This window comes from Taudactylus pleione, unplaced genomic scaffold, assembly GCF_031769625.1.
Source record: "Taudactylus pleione unplaced genomic scaffold, aTauple2 ptg002175l, whole genome shotgun sequence".
In the NCBI taxonomy this organism is placed as follows: domain Eukaryota; kingdom Metazoa; phylum Chordata; class Amphibia; order Anura; family Myobatrachidae; genus Taudactylus; species Taudactylus pleione.
In genome coordinates this window covers 106,825-126,136 of record NW_028286569.1, presented here as the reverse complement: position 1 = coordinate 126,136, position 19,312 = coordinate 106,825, and the positions used below count along the sequence as shown (strand labels likewise).

The following is a 19,312-nucleotide window of genomic DNA, read 5'->3' as shown; positions in this document are numbered from 1 at the left end:
AGTAACCTCTGGCTCTCCGTAACATCTGGAACTCAGTAACCTCTGGCTCCCAGTATCCACTAGCTCCCAGCTACAACTGGAATTCAGTAACCTATGGTTCTCAGTATCCACTAGCTCCCCGTTACATCTGGAACTCAGTAACCTCTGGCTCTCAGTATCCACTAGCTCCCCGTTACATCTGGAATTCAGTAACCTCCGGCTCAGTATCCACTGGCTCCCTGTAATATCTGGAACTCAGTAACCTCTGGCTCTCCGTAACATCTGGAACTCAGTAACCTCTGGTTCTCAGTATCCACTAGCTCCCCGTTACATCTGGAATTCAGTAACCTCTGGTTCTCAGTATCCACTAGCTCCCCGTTACATCTGGAATTCAGTAACCTCTGATTCTCAGTATCCACTAGCTCCCCGTTACATCTGGAACTCAGTAACCGCTGGTTCTCCGTAACATCTGGAACTCAGTAACCTCTGGTTCTCAGTATCCACTAGCTCCCCGTTACATCTGGAATTCAGTAACCTCTGGTTCTCAGTATCCATTAGCTCTCCGTTACATCTGGAACTCAGTAACCGTTGGCTCTCAGTATCCATTAGCTCTCCGTTACATCTGGAACTCAGTAACCTCTGGTTCTCAGTATCCATTAGCTCTCCGTTACATCTGGAACTCAGTAACCGTTGGCTCTCAGTATCCACTATATCTCTGTAACATCTGGAACTCAGTAACCTCTGAGCGACGGCGGCGACGACCAACGGGAGCGCACATCACTGGTCATTGACGGCATACTGCACAATATTGCGGACGATTGAACGATAATGATGTCGTTATCATTCATTTTATCGTGTAGTGGATACGTGACTTAGGACTCCCAGTAAACTCCGGCTCCACAGCGTTGCTGACTTGTATTGGCTGACTGCATTCTCAGTATGGTTTTCCAACAATGTTTATCTCACTAAATATAATTTAATGTCAAAATCCAATACAAACCTCAATGTTTCCCTAAATGACGAGTGTTTTCGTGCATCATAGTGAGAAATGAGAGACATGAGTGAGAAATGTTCTGGGGAACATTTTAGCAGCAGTTATAATACTTATATGTATACAAAATAGAATCACCAATAAATATGGCCTCTGACTTCTGTACGGCATCTACAGGATCCGCAGCCTCATGTATGCTGTCTAAGGCGTAACCTGAAAATGAGAATATTTAGTTATGTGTAACAATGAGCCAAACACGGGATAGACACAAACTTGTTACATTTCATGATAAATACTTTGGGGGAATCTGATAATGGATCACAAAAAGGAACAAATCCAGAACATCAGCCATTTGGTAAATAACCTCGTCCAGTTGGCCCCCTTATGTCTGCCTACAGGGCGGCCATCCGAACATGTGGGGACGGGCACAAATGTAAAACACAGGGCCCCCCAACCCTCAGTGTGCCCCACCTCTCCCATGCCACAAGCACACGTGGGATACAGACATACACAGGCATAGAATAGAGACTATAGCACCCGGGGGGGAAATGTATCAAAGCTTAGAGAGAGATAAAGGGGAGAGAGTCAAAGTACCAACCAATCAGTGTCTAACTGCTCCCAATCAGCTCCTAATCCCCCCACCCAAGCCCCCTGTGGATCTATCAGTACCTGCTTGTGGTGTAGCCTGTACTCTCTGCTGAATAAAGTCTGTCTTAAGCACATTAGTCAGATGAAGTCATTTCCACCTTACAGTCGGGCTCGACACATTCTTCTAAAATCTAGGATCCAGGATGAAAGTGTAGGAGCCAGACCACCGTCCCCCCAAATAAATGACAGGAGTGAGTGAGGAGCACAGCTGTGTGTGTTATACACACTATACTAGTCCACAACATGGTCACAGTTGAATGGATACAGTAACGTGGAGGCCCCCTCACTGCTCTGCACAGCTCCCCTGCTCCGCCCCCCACCCTCCAGTAATAACGGACCACATTTCACATAAAACAATGGTGCCAGAAAGTACAACAGAACCCCCCTCCCCTCGTGGTCACACCACTATCCCTCTGAAGCCGCTCCGCAATCCCTGGCCACGCATAGACCCTACTACTGGAGAGCGCTATGCAGCCGGAGATAGGAGACAGTAGACAGCCGGGACGTACAGGAGGAGTCAGCGCAGGCCGGGACGGACACAGACACAGCAGTCACCACAGACACAGCAGTCACCTCAGGCGACACTCAGCACATGCACTCCTGTGTATGATATGAACACCGCAATACTATAGGCACGAATCTCCGCCGGAGCTGATGAGGATCTGCTTCCTACCTCACTGCAAAATCTGGTAGCCGGGCAGCAAAATCTGGTAGCCATGGCGACCTGGCCCCCAGGATTTGTCGAGCCCTGTATATATACATAGATTATAAAATTGGGTCTTGATCTAAGTTAGGTCATCGTGCATGTCTGTGTGATGACCTAACCACTGTTGTGGCACAAGCACGTCACACCTAGCGTGTATGGTGCACACTCCAGCTCCCACCACGTGTGCCGTGCACATACGTGCCATGAGAGATGCGGACCATACTGGGATGGGAGCAGCTTATATATTTACTTATATAAATATTTTACCTAATAAAGCATCTTTGGGTTGAGCTGCACCAGGACCTCTGTTCTCTTTTATTGATAAATATTTATTGTACTGAAGACCTCCATTTAAGGAAGAGCCATTACTAATGGCCAGTGCTCTGGACTTCCCCCCAAGGCTAAACGTTGCCAGCCAGCCCCTGGTCACAGCGTTGCCAGCTAAATAACACCGGAACGCCAGCGATTGATCCAGCTGCGATAAGAAAGCGCACGCTTACCCAAGCCCTGAAACTTCTGCCTGGCAGTTGCAGCGTAGGACTCTCTGTCATGCAGAGCGTACGGGATGAAGAGGACTCGTTTCACTTTACTGAAAAAAAAGAGATAAAACCGTGATGTACAGGGTCTCGCTATACCGCGTAATCGCCACATCCATTTCCCCGGCCATTCCTGGAGCAGCTTACAGTACGAGGAAAGGTATATACTTGTCTATACTGGGCAGTACTTATATACTGGATGGGAATCATTACGGTAACAAAGGCATGTGTAATATGTAGGGATCTAATTTATATGCTGTACCTCACTAACAAAGACTGCAATATACAACACAGCACAGCGCTCTATGGTTATACTAACACACAAAGACTGCAATATACAACACAGCACAGCGCTCTGTGGTTATACTAACACACAAAGACTGCAATATACAACACAGCACAGCGCTCTATGGTTATACTAACACACAAAGACTGCAATATACAACACAGCACAGCGCTCTATGGTTATACTAACACACAAAGACTGCAATATACAACACAGCACAGCGCTCTGTGGTTATACTAACGCACAAAGACTGCAATATACAACACAGCACAGCGCTCTGTGGTTATACTAACGCACAAAGACTGCAATATACAACACAGCACAGCGCTCTATGGTTATACTAACGCACAAAGACTGCAATATACAACACAGCACAGCGCTCTGTGGTTATACTAACGCACAAAGACTGCAATATACAACACAGCACAGCGCCCTGTGGTTATACTAACGCACAAAGACTGCAATATACAACACAGCACAGCGCTCTGTGGTTATACTAACGCACAAAGACTCCAATATACAACACAGCACAGCGCTCTGTGGTTATACTAACGCACAAAGACTGCAATATACAACACAGCACAGCGCTCTATGGTTATACTAACACACAAAGACTGCAATATACAACACAGCACAGCGCTCTATGGTTATACTAACACATAAAGACTGCAATATACAACACAGCACAGCGCTCTATGGTTATACTAACGCACAAAGACTCCAATATACAACACAGCACAGCGCTCTGTGGTTATACTAACACACAAAGACTGCAATATACAACACAGCACAGCGCTCTATGGTTATACTAACGCACAAAGACTGCAATATACAACACAGCACAGCGCCCTGTGGTTATACTAACGCACAAAGACTGCAATATACAACACAGCACAGCGCTCTGTGGTTATACTAACGCACAAAGACTCCAATATACAACACAGCACAGCGCTCTGTGGTTATACTAACACACAAAGACTGCAATATACAACACAGCACAGCGCTCTATGGTTATACTAACGCACAAAGACTGCAATATACAACACAGCACAGCGCTCTGTGGTTATACTAACGCACAAAGACTGCAATATACAACACAGCACAGCGCTCTGTGGTTATACTAACACACAAAGACTGCAATATACAACACAGCACAGCGCTCTGTGGTTATACTAACGCACAAAGACTGCAATATACAACACAGCACAGCGCTCTGTGGTTATACTAACGCACAAAGACTGCAATATACAACACAGCACAGCGCTCTGTGGTTATACTAACACACAAAGACTGCAATATACAACACAGCACAGCGCTCTGTGGTTATACTAACGCACAAAGACTACAATATACAACACAGCACAGCGCTCTATGGTTATACTAACGCACAAAGACTGCAATATACAACACAGCACAGCGCTCTATGGTTATACTAACGCATAAAGACTGCAATATACAACACAGCACAGCGCTCTGTGGTTATACTAACACACAAAGACTGCAATATACAACACAGCACAGCGCTCTGTGGTTATACTAACGCACAAAGACTGCAATATACAACACAGCACAGCGCTCTATGGTTATACTAACGCACAAAGACTGCAATATACAACACAGCACAGCGCTCTGTGGTTATACTAACGCACAAAGACTGCAATATACAACACAGCACAGCGCTCTATGGTTATACTAACACACAAAGACTGCAATATACAACACAGCACAGCGCTCTATGGTTATACTAACGCACAAAGACTGCAATATACAACACAGCACAGCGCTCTGTGGTTATACTAACGCACAAAGACTGCAATATACAACACAGCACAGCGCTCTGTGGTTATACTAACGCACAAAGACTGCAATATACAACACAGCACAGCGCTCTATGGTTATACTAACGCACAAAGACTGCAATATACAACACAGCACAGCGCTCTATGGTTATACTAACGCACAAAGACTGCAATATACAACACAGCACAGCGCTCTATGGTTATACTAACGCACAAAGACTCCAATATACAACACAGCACAGCGCTCTATGGTTATACTAACGCACATATACCACGGTGGTGTACATCAACCAGTAAGGGGGCACTCGCAGTCGAGCAGCAATGACAGAGGTGTCACACATCCTGTCTTGGGCGGAGGGCCATCTTCCAGCCATCTCATCAGAGTTCATTCCAGGAGTCCTCAATTGGGAGGTGGACTTCCTCAGCCGTCACTACGTGCATCCCAGGGAATGGTTGCTTCTCCAAGAGGTGTGGGGACTGCCGGAGGTGGACCTCATGGCATCCAGTCACAATCACAAGTTGCCCGTGTATGGGTCCAGAACAAGAGATGCCGACACAAGCCTGGTGGACGCTCTGTCAGTGAGATGGACCTTCCAGTTCGCGTATCTAGTCCCTCCGATATCCGTACTTCCTTGGGTTCTTCGGAAATTCAAACAGGACGGCGGCACGCTTCTGCTGGTAGCTCCGGCTTGGTCCAGACGTCCTTGGTACTCAGATATTCAGAGTCTATCCACTGACGGTCCGTTCCATTTGCCTCAGCGTCCGGACCTGTTGTCTCAGGGTCCCTGCATTTACCCGGATCTGGGTCGTCTGTCTTTGACGGCGTGGCTCTTGAGATATCCATCTTAAGGTCCCGGGGTTTTTCTAGTTCGGTCATCAGCACTACGCAGTAGGCGCGCAAACCTGCCTCCGCCAGGATTTACCACAGTGTGTGGCTTACTTATTTTCAGTGGTGTGAGACGAGACACTACGATCCTCAAGTGTTTCGTGTTTCTAGGATTTTGGCGTTCCTTCAGTCTGGTTTCGACCTAGGCTTACGCCTAGCTTCTTTGAAAGATCATGTGTCTGCACTATCTGTGTGGTTCCTGCGAAGGATAGCTCCACTACCAGATGTCCACACCTTTTTCCAGGGTGTTCTCAGGATTCAGCCTCCCTTTGTTCCCCCAGTGGCTCCTTGGGATTTGGCGGTTGTGCTTCGGGCCCTCCAGGGTCCTCCATTCAAACCGCTTGAGTCGGTGGAAATCAAGTGGTTGACTGTTAAGACTCTCTTTCTCCTGGCGATTGCTTCGGCCAGGAGGGTGTCAGAATTGGGGGCGCTTTCCTGTCGTCCTCCATTTCTGATATTTCACCAGGACAGGGCGGTGCGTTGCACTGGTCCAGGTTTTCTACCTTAAGTGCTTTCTAAGTTCCACATTAATCAGGAAAATTTTGTGCCGGCCTTTCAGTCACCTGATCTCTCAGCTGGTGAGGCTTCCTTGGATATGGTGGGTGCTCTCAGAGTTTATGTGGACCGAACTAGTTACTTTCGGAGTCGGATTCCTTGTTCGTCCTCTTTGGTTTTCACAAGAGGAGTTGGCCTGCCAACAAACAAACTTTGGCCATTTGGCTTCGTTTGGTTATTTGTGAGGCTTATACACAGGAGGATTTGCCTGTTCCAGCCTCTATTAAGGCTCATTCTACTCGTTCTGTGGGTCCCTCGTGGGCAGCTAGCAGTGGCGCCTCGGCTGTTCAGCTGTGTAAGGCGGCCATGTGGTCTTCCATCCAGACTTTTCTAAGGTTCTATGCCTTTGACACCTTCGCTTCTCAGGATGCATCCTTTGGGCGCCGAGTTCTCCTTTCAGCACAGGAGCGTCCCCGACCCTTAGTTGAACTGCTTTGGGACATCCCCAAGGTCAACCCTGTGGACCCCCTATGGACCCTGAAGTAGAAAACAAGAGATATGGTAAGAACTTACCTTTGTTATCTATGTTTTTATGAAGTCCATAGGGTCCACAGGGCGCCCGCCCTGACGCACCTGGCTTCATATGGGCTGTGTGGCTGGTCACCCCGTTTTCCATCTCTCTTTCTGCGAGTATGGTTCTTGTGTGTTCCAGTCTTCCTTCTCTCTGTTTTTCCTAATCCGGCCTTGGCTACTTACCAACTGAGGTGCCTGTGGCTCGAGGGCGGGGAATAGAGGAGGATGGACCCAGTGCATCCTGGGAGCTAAAGCTTTAACTGCATGGTGCCCATGGATCCAGATATACCCCAAGGTCAACCCTGTGGACCCTACGGACTTTGAAGAAAGCGATAACAAACCTAAGTTCTTACCATATCTCTCATTATCTGTGTGCAATTGAGTCTCTCAAAGCAGCCTTAGAAGTGCTACAATGCGGCAGACGCAGTTTTTTTCCATCTCAAGTTCTGTTTCTGTCGCACACAGATACACAAGAGTCACATATCATATTAATCAGCAGTCTCCTGGTGCTTCCTAGTCCCATCACATTGCGACTAAGACACATTTTCGGTAAAAAAAGACGCCAGACACTAGCAGAGGTTCACAGGACCTGACGGCTCACTGACGCCGAGCATGTCGCGCTGCATGGCGTATTGAGGATAGATGTAGGCGGACACATCTGTAATTATCCCAATTGCAGGACTAAATCAGCAATCAGTAACGTGTCAGTAACACAGTAACAATCGGTAACAGCAGCAGCAATCAGTAACGTGTCAGTAATAGCAACAGTAACATGTCAGTAACACAGCAGCAGTCAGTAACAGCAGCTATCAGTAACATGTCAGTAACACAGCAGCAATCAGTAAGGTGTCAGTAATAGCATCAATAACATGTCAGTAACACAGCAGAAGTCAGTAACGTGTCAGTAACACAGCAGCAATAAGTAACATGTCAGTAACAGCAGCAATCAGTAACGTGTCAGTAACACAACAGCAGTCAGTACCGTGTCAGTAACACAGCAGCAGTCAGTTACGTGTCAGTAACACAGCAGCAATCAGAAACGTGTCAGTAACACAGCAGCAGCAACATGTCAGTAACACAGTAGCAATCAGTAACATGTCAGTAACACAGCAACAATCAGAAACGTGTCAGTAACACAGCAGCAGTCAGTAACATGTCAGTAACACAGTAGCAATCAGTAACATGTCAGTAACACAGCAACAATCAGTAACATGTCAGTAACACAGCAACAATCAGAAACGTGTCAGTAACACAGCAGCAATCAGTAACATGTCAGTAATACAGTAGCAATCAGTAACGTGTCAGTAACACAGCAGCAATCAATAACGTGTCAGTAACACAGCAGCAATCAGTAAGATGTCAGTAACACAGCAGCAATCAGTAACGTGTCAGTAACACAGCAGCAATCAGTAACGTGTCAGTAACACAGCAGCAATCAGTAACATGTCAGTAACACAGCAGCAATCAGTAACGTGTCAGTAACACAGTAGCAATCAGTAACGTGTTAGTAACACAGTAGCAATCAGTAAGATGTCAGTAACACAGCAGCAATCAGTAACGTGTCAGTAACACAGCAGCAATCAGTAAGATGTCAGTAACACAGCAGCAATCAGTAACGTGTCAGTAACACAGCATCAATCAGTAACGTGTCAGTAACACAGCATCAATCAGTAACGTGTCAGTAACACAGCAGTAATCAGTAAGGTGTCAGTAACACAGCAGCAATCAGTAACGTGTCAGTAACACAGTAGCATTCAGTAACATGTCAGTAACACTGCAAAAATCAGAAACGTGTCAGTAACACAGTAGCAATCAGTAACGTGTCAGTAACACAGCAGCAATCAGTAACGTGTCAGTAACACAGCAGCAATCACTGTGTCAGTAACACAGCAGCAGTCAGTAACACAGCAGCAATCAGTAATGTGTCAGTAACACAGTAGCAATCAGTAAGATGTCAGTAACACAGCAGCAATCAGTAACGTGTCAGTAACACAGTAGCATTCAGTAACATGTCACTAACACTGCAAAAATCAGAAACGTGTCAGTAACACAGTAGCAATCAGTAAGGTGTCAGTAACAGCAGCAATCAGTAACGTGTCAGTAACACAGCAGCAATCACTGTGTCAGTAACACAGCAGCAGTCAGTAACACAGCAGCAATCAGTAATGTGTCAGTAACACAGTAGCAATCAGTAAGATGTCAGTAACACAGCAGCAATCAGTAACGTGTCAGTAACACAGCAGCAATCAGTAAGATGTCAGTAACACAGCAGCAATCAGTAACGTGTCAGTAACACAGCAGCAATCAGTAACGTGGCATTAACACAGCAGCAATCAGTAAGGTGTCAGTAACACAGCAGCAATCAGTAACGGGTCAGTAACACAGCAGCAATCAGTAACGTGTCAGTAACACAGCAGCAATAAGTAATGTGTCAGTAACACAGCAGCAATCAGTAAGGTGTCAGTAACACAGCAGCATTCAGTAACGTGTCAGTAACACAGCAGCAATCACTGTGTCAGTAACAGAGCAGCAATCAGTAAGGTGTCAGTAACACAGTAGCAATCAGTAACACAGCAGTAATCAGTAAGGTGTCAGTAACACAGCAGCAGTAACGTGTCAGTAACACAGCAGTAAACAGTAATGTGTCAGTAACACAGCAGCAATCAGTAACGTGTCAGTAACACAGCAGCAATCAGTAAGGTGTCAGTAACACAGCAGTAAACAGTAATGTGTCAGTAACACAGCAGCAATCAGTAATGTGTCAGTAACACAGCAGCAATCAGTAAGGTGTCAGTAATAGCAGCAATCAGTAATGTGTCAGTAACAGCAGCAATCAGTAAAAATGTCAGTAACACAGCAGCAAACAGTAAGGTGTCAGTAACACAGCAGCAATCAGTAAGGTGTCAGTAACACAGCAGCAATCAGTAACGTGTCAGTAATACAGCAGAAATCAGTAACGTGTCAGTGACACAGCAGAAATCAGTAAGGTGTCAGTAACACAGCAGCAATCAGTTAGGTGTCAGAAACAGCAGCAATCAGTAACGTGTCAGTAACACAGCAGCAATCACTGTGTCAGTAACACAGCAGCAATCAGTAAGGTGTCAGTAACAGCAGCAATCAGTAACGGGTCAGTAACACAGCAGCAATCAGTAACGTGTCAGTAACACAGCAGCAATCAGTAAGGTGTCAGTAACACAGCAGCAATCAGTAACGGGTCAGTAACACAGCAGTAATCAGTAACGTATCAGTAACACAGCAGCAATAAGTAATGTGTCAGTAACACAGCAGCAATCAGTAAGGTGTCAGTAACACAGCAGCATTCAGTAACGTGTCAGTAACACAGCAGCAATCACTGTGTCAGTAACAGAGCAGCAATCAGTAAGGTGTCAGTAACACAGTAGCAATCAGTAACACAGCAGTAATCAGTAAGGTGTCAGTAACACAGCAGCAGTAACGTGTCAGTAACACAGCAGTAATCAGTAAGGTGTCAGTAACACAGCAGCAGTCAGTAACGTGTCAGTAACACAGCAGTAATCAGTAACGTGTCAGTAACACAGCAGTAAACAGTAATGTGTCAGTAACGCAGCAGCAATCAGTAATGTGTCAGTAACAGAGCAGCAATCAGTAAGGTTTCAGTAACAGCAGCAATCAGTAAGGTGTCAGTAACACAGCAGTAAACAGTAATGTGTCAGTAACGCAGCAGCAATCAGTAACGTGTCAGTAACGCAGCAGCAATCAGTAACGTGTCAGTAACACAGCAGCAATCAGTAACGTGTCAGTAACACAGCAGCAATCAGTAACGTGTCAGTAACACAGCAGCAAACAGTAAGGTGTCAGTAACACAGCAGCAATCAGTAAGGTGTCAGTAACACAGCAGCAATCAGTAAGGTGTCAGTAACAGCAGCAATCAGTAACGTGTCAGTAACACAGCAGCAATCAGTAACGTGTCAGTAACACAGCAGCAATCAGTAAGGTGTCTGTAAAACAGCAGCAATCAGTAAGGTGTCAGTAACACAGCAGCAATCAGTAAGGTGTCAGTAACACAGCAGCAATCAGTAACGTGTCAGTAACACAGCAGCAATCAGTAACGTGTCAGTAACACAGCAGCAATCAGTAACGTGTCAGTAACACAGCAGCAATCAGTAACGTGTCAGTAACACAGCAGCAATCAGTAAGGTGTCAGTAACACAGCAGCAATCAGTAAGATGTCAGTAACACAGCAGCAATCAGTAACGTGTCAGTAACACAGTAGAATTCAGTAACATGTCAGTAACACAGCAACAATCAGTAAGGTGTCAGTAACAGCAGCAATCAGTAAGGTGTCAGTAACACGGCAGCAATCAGTAACACAGCAGTAATCAGTAAGGTGTCAGTAACACAGCAGCAGTCAGTAACGTGTCAGTAACACAGCAGCAATCAGTAACGTGTCAGTAACAGCAGCAATCAGTAACGTGTCAGTAACACAGCAGCAAACAGTAAGGTGTCAGTAACACAGCAGCAATCAGTAAGGTGTCAGTAACACAGCAGCAATCAGTAAGGTGTCAGTAACAGCAGCAATCAGTAACATGTCAGTAACACAGCAGCAATCAGTAACGTGTCAGTAACAGCAGCAATCAGTAACGTGTCAGTAACACAGCAGCAATCAGTAACGTGTCAGTAACACAGCAGCAATCACTGTGTCAGTAACACAGCAGCAATCAGTAAGGTGTCAGTAACACAGAAGCAATCAGTAACGTGTCAGTAACACAGCAGCAATCAGTAATGTGTCAGTAACACAGCAGCAATCAGTAACGTGTCAGTAACACAGAAGAATTCAGTAACATGTCAGTAACACAGCAACAATCAGAAACGTGTCAGTAACACAGTAGCAATCAGTAACGTGTCAGTAACACAGCAGAAATCAGTAACGTGTCAGTAACACAGCAGAAATCAGTAAGGTGTCAGTAACACAGCAGCAATCAGTAACGTGTCAGTAACACAGCAGCAATCAGTAACGTGTCAGTAACACAGCAGCAATCAGTAACGTGTCAGTAACACAGCAGCAATCAGTAACGTGTCAGTAACACAGCAGCAATCACTGTGTCAGTAACACAGCAGCAATCAGTAAGGTGTCAGTAACACAGAAGCAATCAGTAACGTGTCAGTAACACAGCAACAATCAGTAACGTGTCAGTAACACAGCAGCAATCAGTAAGGTGTCAGTAACACAGCAGTAAACAGTAAGGTGTCAGTAACACAGCAGTAAACAGTAATGTGTCAGTAACACAGCAGTAAACAGTAATGTGTCAGTAACACAGCAACAATCAGAAACGTGTCAGTAACTCAGTAGCAATCAGTAAGGTGTCAGTAACACAGCAGCAATCAGTAACGTGTCAGTAGCACAGCAACAATCAGAAACGTGTCAGTAACACAGCAGCAGTCAGTAACATGTCAGTAACACAGTAGCAGTCAGTAACATGTCAGTAACACAGCAGCAATCAGTAAGGGGTCAGTAACACAGCAGCAATCAGTAAGGTGTCAGTAACACAGCAGCAATCAGTAACGTGTCAGTAGCACAGCAACAATCAGAAACGTTTCAGTAACACAGCAGCAGTCAGTAACATGTCAGTAACACAGTAGCAATCAGTAACATGTCAGTAACACAGCAACAATCAGTAACATGTCAGTAACACAGCAACAATCAGAAACGTGTCAGTAACACAGCAACAATCAGAAACGTGTCAGTAACACAGTAGCAATCAGTAACATGTCAGTAATACACACACAGCAGCAATCAGTAACGTGTCAGTAACACAGCAGCAATCAGTAACGTGTCAGTAACACAGCAGCAATCAGTAACGTGTCAGTAACACAGCAGCAATCAGTAACGTGTCAGTAACAGCAGCAATCAGTAAGGTGTCAGTAACACAGCAGCAATCAGTAACGTGTCAGTAACACAGCAGCAATCAGTAACGTGTCAGTAACACAGCAGCAATCAGTAACGTGTCAGTAACACAGCAGCAATCAGTAACATGTCAGTAACACAGCAGCAATCAGTAACGGGTCAGTAACACAGCAGTAATCAGTAACGGGTCAGTAACACAGCAGCAATCAGTAAGATGTCAGTAACACAGCAGCAATCAGTAAGATGTCAGTAACACAGCAGCAATCAGTAACGTGTCAGTAACACAGTAGAATTCAGTAACATGTCAGTAACACAGCAACAATCAGAAACATGTCAGTAACACAGTAGCAATCAGTAACGTGTCAGTAACACAGCAGAAATCATTAACGTGTCAGTGACACAGCAGAAATCAGTAAGGTGTCAGTGACACAGCAGCAATCAGTAAGGTGTCAGTAACACAGCAGCAATCAGTAACGTGTCAGTAACACAGCAGCAATCAGTAACGTGTCAGTAACAGCAGCAATCAGTAAGGTGTCTGTAAAACAGCAGCAATCAGTAAGGTGTCAGTAACACAGCAGCAATCAGTAACGTGTCAGTAACACAGCAACAATCAGTAACGTGTCAGTAACACAGCAGTAATCAGTAACGTGTCAGTAACACAGCAGCAATCACTGTGTCAGTAACACAGCAGCAATCAGTAAGGTGTCAGTAACAGCAGCAGCAATCAGTAACGTGTCAGTAACACAGCAGCAATCAGTAACGTGTCAGTAACACAGCAGCAATCAGTAACGTGTCAGTAACACAGTAGCAATCAGTAAGATGTCAGTAACACAGCAGCAATCAGTAACGTGTCAGTAACACAGTAGCATTCAGTAACGTGTCAGTAACACAGCAACAATCAGAAACGTGTCAGTAACACAGTAGCAATCAGTAACGTGTCAGTAACACAGCAGCAATCAGTAACGTGTCAGTAACACAGCAGCAATCAGTAATGTGTCAGTAACACAGTAGCAATCAGTAAGATGTCAGTAACACAGCAGCAATCAGTAACGTGTCAGTAACACAGCAGCAATCAGTAAGATGTCAGTAACACAGCAGCAATCAGTAACGTGTCAGTAACACAGCAGCAATCAGTAACGTGGCATTAACACAGCAGCAATCAGTAAGGTGTCAGTAACACAGCAGCAATCAGTAAGGTGTCAGTAACACAGCAGCAATCAGTAAGGTGTCAGCAACACAGCATCAATCAGTAACGGGTCAGTAACACAGCAGCAATCAGTAACGTGTCAGTAACACAGCAGCAATCAGTAACGGGTCAGTAACACAGCAGCAATCAGTAACGTGTCAGTAACACAGCAGCAATCAGTAACGTGTCAGTAACACAGTAGCAATCAGTAAGATGTCAGTAACACAGCAGCAATTAGTAACGTGTCAGTAACACAGTAGAATTCAGTAACATGTCAGTAACACAGCAACAATCAGAAACGTGTCAGTAACACAGTAGCAATCAGTAACGTGTCAGTAACACAGCAGAAATCAGTAAGGTGTCAGTAACACAGCAGCAATCAGTAACGTGTCAGTAACACAGCAGCAATCACTGTGTCAGTAACACAGCAGCAATCAGTAATGTGTCAGTAACACAGTAGCAATCAGTAAGATGTCAGTAACACAGCAGCAATCAGTAACGTGTCAGTAACACAGCAGCAATCAGTAAGATGTCAGTAACACAGCAGCAATCAGTAACGTGTCAGTAACACAGCAGCAATCAGTAACGTGGCATTAACACAGCAGCAATCAGTAAGGTGTCAGTAACACAGCAGCAATCAGTAACGGGTCAGTAACACAGCAGCAATCAGTAACGTGTCAGTAACACAGCAGCAATAAGTAATGTGTCAGTAACACAGCAGCAATCAGTAAGGTGTCAGTAACACAGCAGCATTCAGTAACGTGTCAGTAACACAGCAGCAATCACTGTGTCAGTAACAGAGCAGCAATCAGTAAGGTGTCAGTAACACAGTAGCAATCAGTAACACAGCAGTAATCAGTAAGGTGTCAGTAACACAGCAGCAGTAACGTGTCAGTAACACAGCAGTAGACAGTAATGTGTCAGTAACACAGCAGCAATCAGTAACGTGTCAGTAACACAGCAGCAATCAGTAAGGTGTCAGTAACACAGCAGTAAACAGTAATGTGTCAGTAACACAGCAGCAATCAGTAATGTGTCAGTAACACAGCAGCAATCAGTAAGGTGTCAGTAATAGCAGCAATCAGTAATGTGTCAGTAACAGCAGCAATCAGTAAAAATGTCAGTAACACAGCAGCAAACAGTAAGGTGTCAGTAACACAGCAGCAATCAGTAAGGTGTCAGTAACACAGCAGCAATCAGTAACGTGTCAGTAATACTGCAGAAATCAGTAACGTGTCAGTGACACAGCAGAAATCAGTAAGGTGTCAGTAACACAGCAGCAATCAGTTAGGTGTCAGAAACAGCAGCAATCAGTAACGTGTCAGTAACACAGCAGCAATCACTGTGTCAGTAACACAGCAGCAATCAGTAAGGTGTCAGTAACAGCAGCAATCAGTAACGGGTCAGTAACACAGCAGCAATCAGTAACGTGTCAGTAACACAGCAGCAATCAGTAAGGTGTCAGTAACACAGCAGCAATCAGTAACGGGTCAGTAACACAGCAGTAATCAGTAACGTATCAGTAACACAGCAGCAATAAGTAATGTGTCAGTAACACAGCAGCAATCAGTAAGGTGTCAGTAACACAGCAGCATTCAGTAACGTGTCAGTAACACAGCAGCAATCACTGTGTCAGTAACAGAGCAGCAATCAGTAAGGTGTCAGTAACACAGTAGCAATCAGTAACACAGCAGTAATCAGTAAGGTGTCAGTAACACAGCAGCAGTAACGTGTCAGTAACACAGCAGTAATCAGTAAGGTGTCAGTAACACAGCAGCAGTCAGTAACGTGTCAGTAACACAGCAGTAATCAGTAACGTGTCAGTAACACAGCAGTAAACAGTAATGTGTCAGTAACGCAGCAGCAATCAGTAATGTGTCAGTAACAGAGCAGCAATCAGTAAGGTTTCAGTAACAGCAGCAATCAGTAAGGTGTCAGTAACACAGCAGTAAACAGTAATGTGTCAGTAACGCAGCAGCAATCAGTAACGTGTCAGTAACGCAGCAGCAATCAGTAACGTGTCAGTAACACAGCAGCAATCAGTAATGTGTCAGTAACAGCAGCAATCAGTAACATGTCAGTAACACAGCAGCAAACAGTAAGGTGTCAGTAACACAGCAGCAATCAGTAAGGTGTCAGTAACACAGCAGCAATCAGTAAGGTGTCAGTAACAGCAGCAATCAGTAACGTGTCAGTAACACAGCAGCAATCAGTAACGTGTCAGTAACACAGCAGCAATCAGTAAGGTGTCTGTAAAACAGCAGCAATCAGTAAGGTGTCAGTAACACAGCAGCAATCAGTAAGGTGTCAGTAACACAGCAGCAATCAGTAAGGTGTCAGTAACACAGCAGCAATCAGTAACGTGTCAGTAACACAGCAGCAATCAGTAACGTGTCAGTAACACAGCAGCAATCAGTAAGATGTCAGTAACACAGCAGCAATCAGTAACGTGTCAGTAACACAGTAGAATTCAGTAACATGTCAGTAACACAGCAACAATCAGTAAGGTGTCAGTAACAGCAGCAATCAGTAAGGTGTCAGTAACACGGCAGCAATCAGTAACACAGCAGTAATCAGTAAGGTGTCAGTAACACAGCAGCAGTCAGTAACGTGTCAGTAACACAGCAGCAATCAGTAACGTGTCAGTAACAGCAGCAATCAGTAATGTGTCAGAACACAGCAGCAAACAGTAAGGTGTCAGTAACACAGCAGCAATCAGTAAGGTGTCAGTAACACAGCAGCAATCAGTAAGGTGTCAGTAACAGCAGCAATCAGTAACATGTCAGTAACACAGCAGCAATCAGTAACGTGTCAGTAACAGCAGCAATCAGTAACGTGTCAGTAACACAGCAGCAATCACTGTGTCAGTAACACAGCAGCAATCAGTAAGGTGTCAGTAACAGCAGCAATCAGTAACGGGTCAGTAACACAGCAGCAATCAGTAACGTGTCAGTAACACAGCAGCAATAAGTAATGTGTCAGTAACACAGCAGCAATCAGTAAGGTGTCAGTAACACAGCAGCAATCAGTAACGTGTCAGTAACACAGCAGCAATCAGTAATGTGTCAGTAACACAGCAGCAATCAGTAACGTGTCAGTAACACAGCAGCAATCAGTAACGTGTCAGTAACACAGCAGCAATCACTGTGTCAGTAACACAGCAGCAATCAGTAAGGTGTCAGTAACACAGAAGCAATCAGTAACGTGTCAGTAACACAGCAGCAATCAGTAATGTGTCAGTAACACAGCAGCAATCAGTAACGTGTCAGTAACACAGCAGCAATCAGTAACGTGTCAGTAACACAGCAGCAATCAGTAACGTGTCGGTAACACAGCAGCAATCAGTAACGTGTCAGTAACACAGAAGAATTCAGTAACATGTCAGTAACACAGCAACAATCAGAAACGTGTCAGTAACACAGTAGCAATCAGTAACGTGTCAGTAACACAGCAGAAATCAGTAACGTGTCAGTAACACAGCAGAAATCAGTAAGGTGTCAGTAACACAGCAGCAATCAGTAACGTGTCAGTAACACAGCAGCAATCAGTAACGTGTCAGTAACACAGCAGCAATCAGTAACGTGTCAGTAACACAGCAGCAATCAGTAACGTGTCAGTAACAGCAGCAATCAGTAAGGTGTCTGTAAAACAGCAGCAATCAGTAACGTGGCAGTAACACAGCAGCAATCAGTAAGGTGTCAGTAACACAGCAGCAATCAGTAAGGTGTCAGTAACACAGCAGCGATCAGTAATGTGTCAGTAACACAGCAGCAATCAGTAACGTGTCAGTAACACAGCAGCAGTCAGTAACGTGTCAGTAACACAGCAGTAATCAGTAACGTGTCAGTAACACAGCAGTAATCAGTAACGTGTCAGTAACACAGCAGTAAACAGTAATGTGTCAGTGACGCAGCAGCAATCAGTAAGGGGTCAGTAACACAGCAGCAATCAGTAAGGTGTCAGTAACACAGCAGCAATCAGTAACGTGTCAGTAACACAGTAGCAATCAGTAAGATGTCAGTAACACAGCAGCAATCAGTAACGTGTCAGTAACACAGTAGCATTCAGTAATGTGTCAGTAACACAGCAACAATCAGAAACGTGTCAGTAACACAGTACAAATCAGTAACGTGTCAGTAACACAGCAGCAATCAGTAACGTGTCAGTAACACAGCAGCAATCAGTAACGTGGCAGTAACACAGGAGCAATCAGTAAGGTGTCAGTAACACAGCAGCAATCAGTAACGTGTCAGTAACACAGCAGCAATCAGTAACGTGTCAGTAACACAGCAGCAATCAGTAACGTGTCAGTAACACAGCAGCAATCAGTAACGTGGCAGTAACACAGGAGCAATCAGTAAGGTGTCAGTAACACAGCAGCAATCAGTAACGTGTCAGTAACACAGCAGCAATCAGTAAGATGTCAGTAACACAGCAGCAATCAGTAACGTGTCAGTAACACAGCAGCAATCAGTAACGTGTCAGTAACACAGCAACAATCAGTAACGTGTCAGTAACACAGCAGCAGTCAGTAACGTGTCAGTAACACAGCAGTAATCAGTAATGTGTCAGTAACACAGCAGTAAACAGTAATGTGTCAGTGACGCAGCAGCAATCAGTAAGGGGTCAGTAACACAGCAGCAATCAGTAAGGTGTCAGTAACACAGCAGCAATCAGTAACGTGTCAGTAACACAGTAGCAATCAGTAAGATGTCAGTAACACAGCAGCAATCAGTAACGTGTCAGTAACACAGTAGCAATCAGTAACGTGTCAGTAACACAGCAGCAATCAGTAACGTGTCAGTAACACAGCAGCAATCAGTAACGTGGCAGTAACACAGGAGCAATCAGTAAGGTGTCAGTAACACAGCAGCAATCAGTAACGTGTCAGTAACACAGCAGCAATCAGTAACGTGTCAGTAACACAGCAGCAATCAGTAACGTGGCAGTAACACAGGAGCAATCAGTAAGGTGTCAGTAACACAGCAGCAATCAGTAACGTGTCAGTATCACAGCAGCAATCAGTAAGATGTCAGTAACACAGCAGCAATCAGTAACGTGTCAGTAACACAGCAGCAATCAGTAACGTGTCAGTAACACAGCAACAATCAGAAACGTGTCAGTAACACAGTAGCAATCAGTAACGTGTCAGTAACACAGCAGCAATCAGTAACGTGTCAGTAACACAGCAGAAATCAGTAACGTGTCAGTAACACAGCAGAAATCAGTAAGGTGTCAGTAACACAGCAGCAATCAGTAACGTGTCAGTAACACAGCAGCAATCAGTAACGTGTCAGTAACACAGCAGCAATCAGTAACGTGTCAGTAACACAGCAGCAATCA

The 19,312-nt window shown here is 44.9% G+C and overlaps 1 protein-coding gene across 1 annotated transcript in view; it reads right to left on the bottom strand.

The window, feature by feature from the left end:
* LOC148433684 (alpha-aspartyl dipeptidase-like) overlaps positions 1 to 19,312 on the bottom strand; it is an 87,838-nt gene that overhangs the window by 49,331 nt on the left and 19,195 nt on the right. The window contains exons 3-4 of the mRNA XM_088465840.1: positions 2,825 to 2,913; positions 1,109 to 1,183 (exon numbers count right to left, since the gene is read on the bottom strand). Coding sequence (XP_088321966.1) covers positions 1,109 to 1,183; positions 2,825 to 2,913 — 164 coding nt within the window. The remainder of the gene's footprint in view (positions 1 to 1,108; positions 1,184 to 2,824; positions 2,914 to 19,312) is intronic.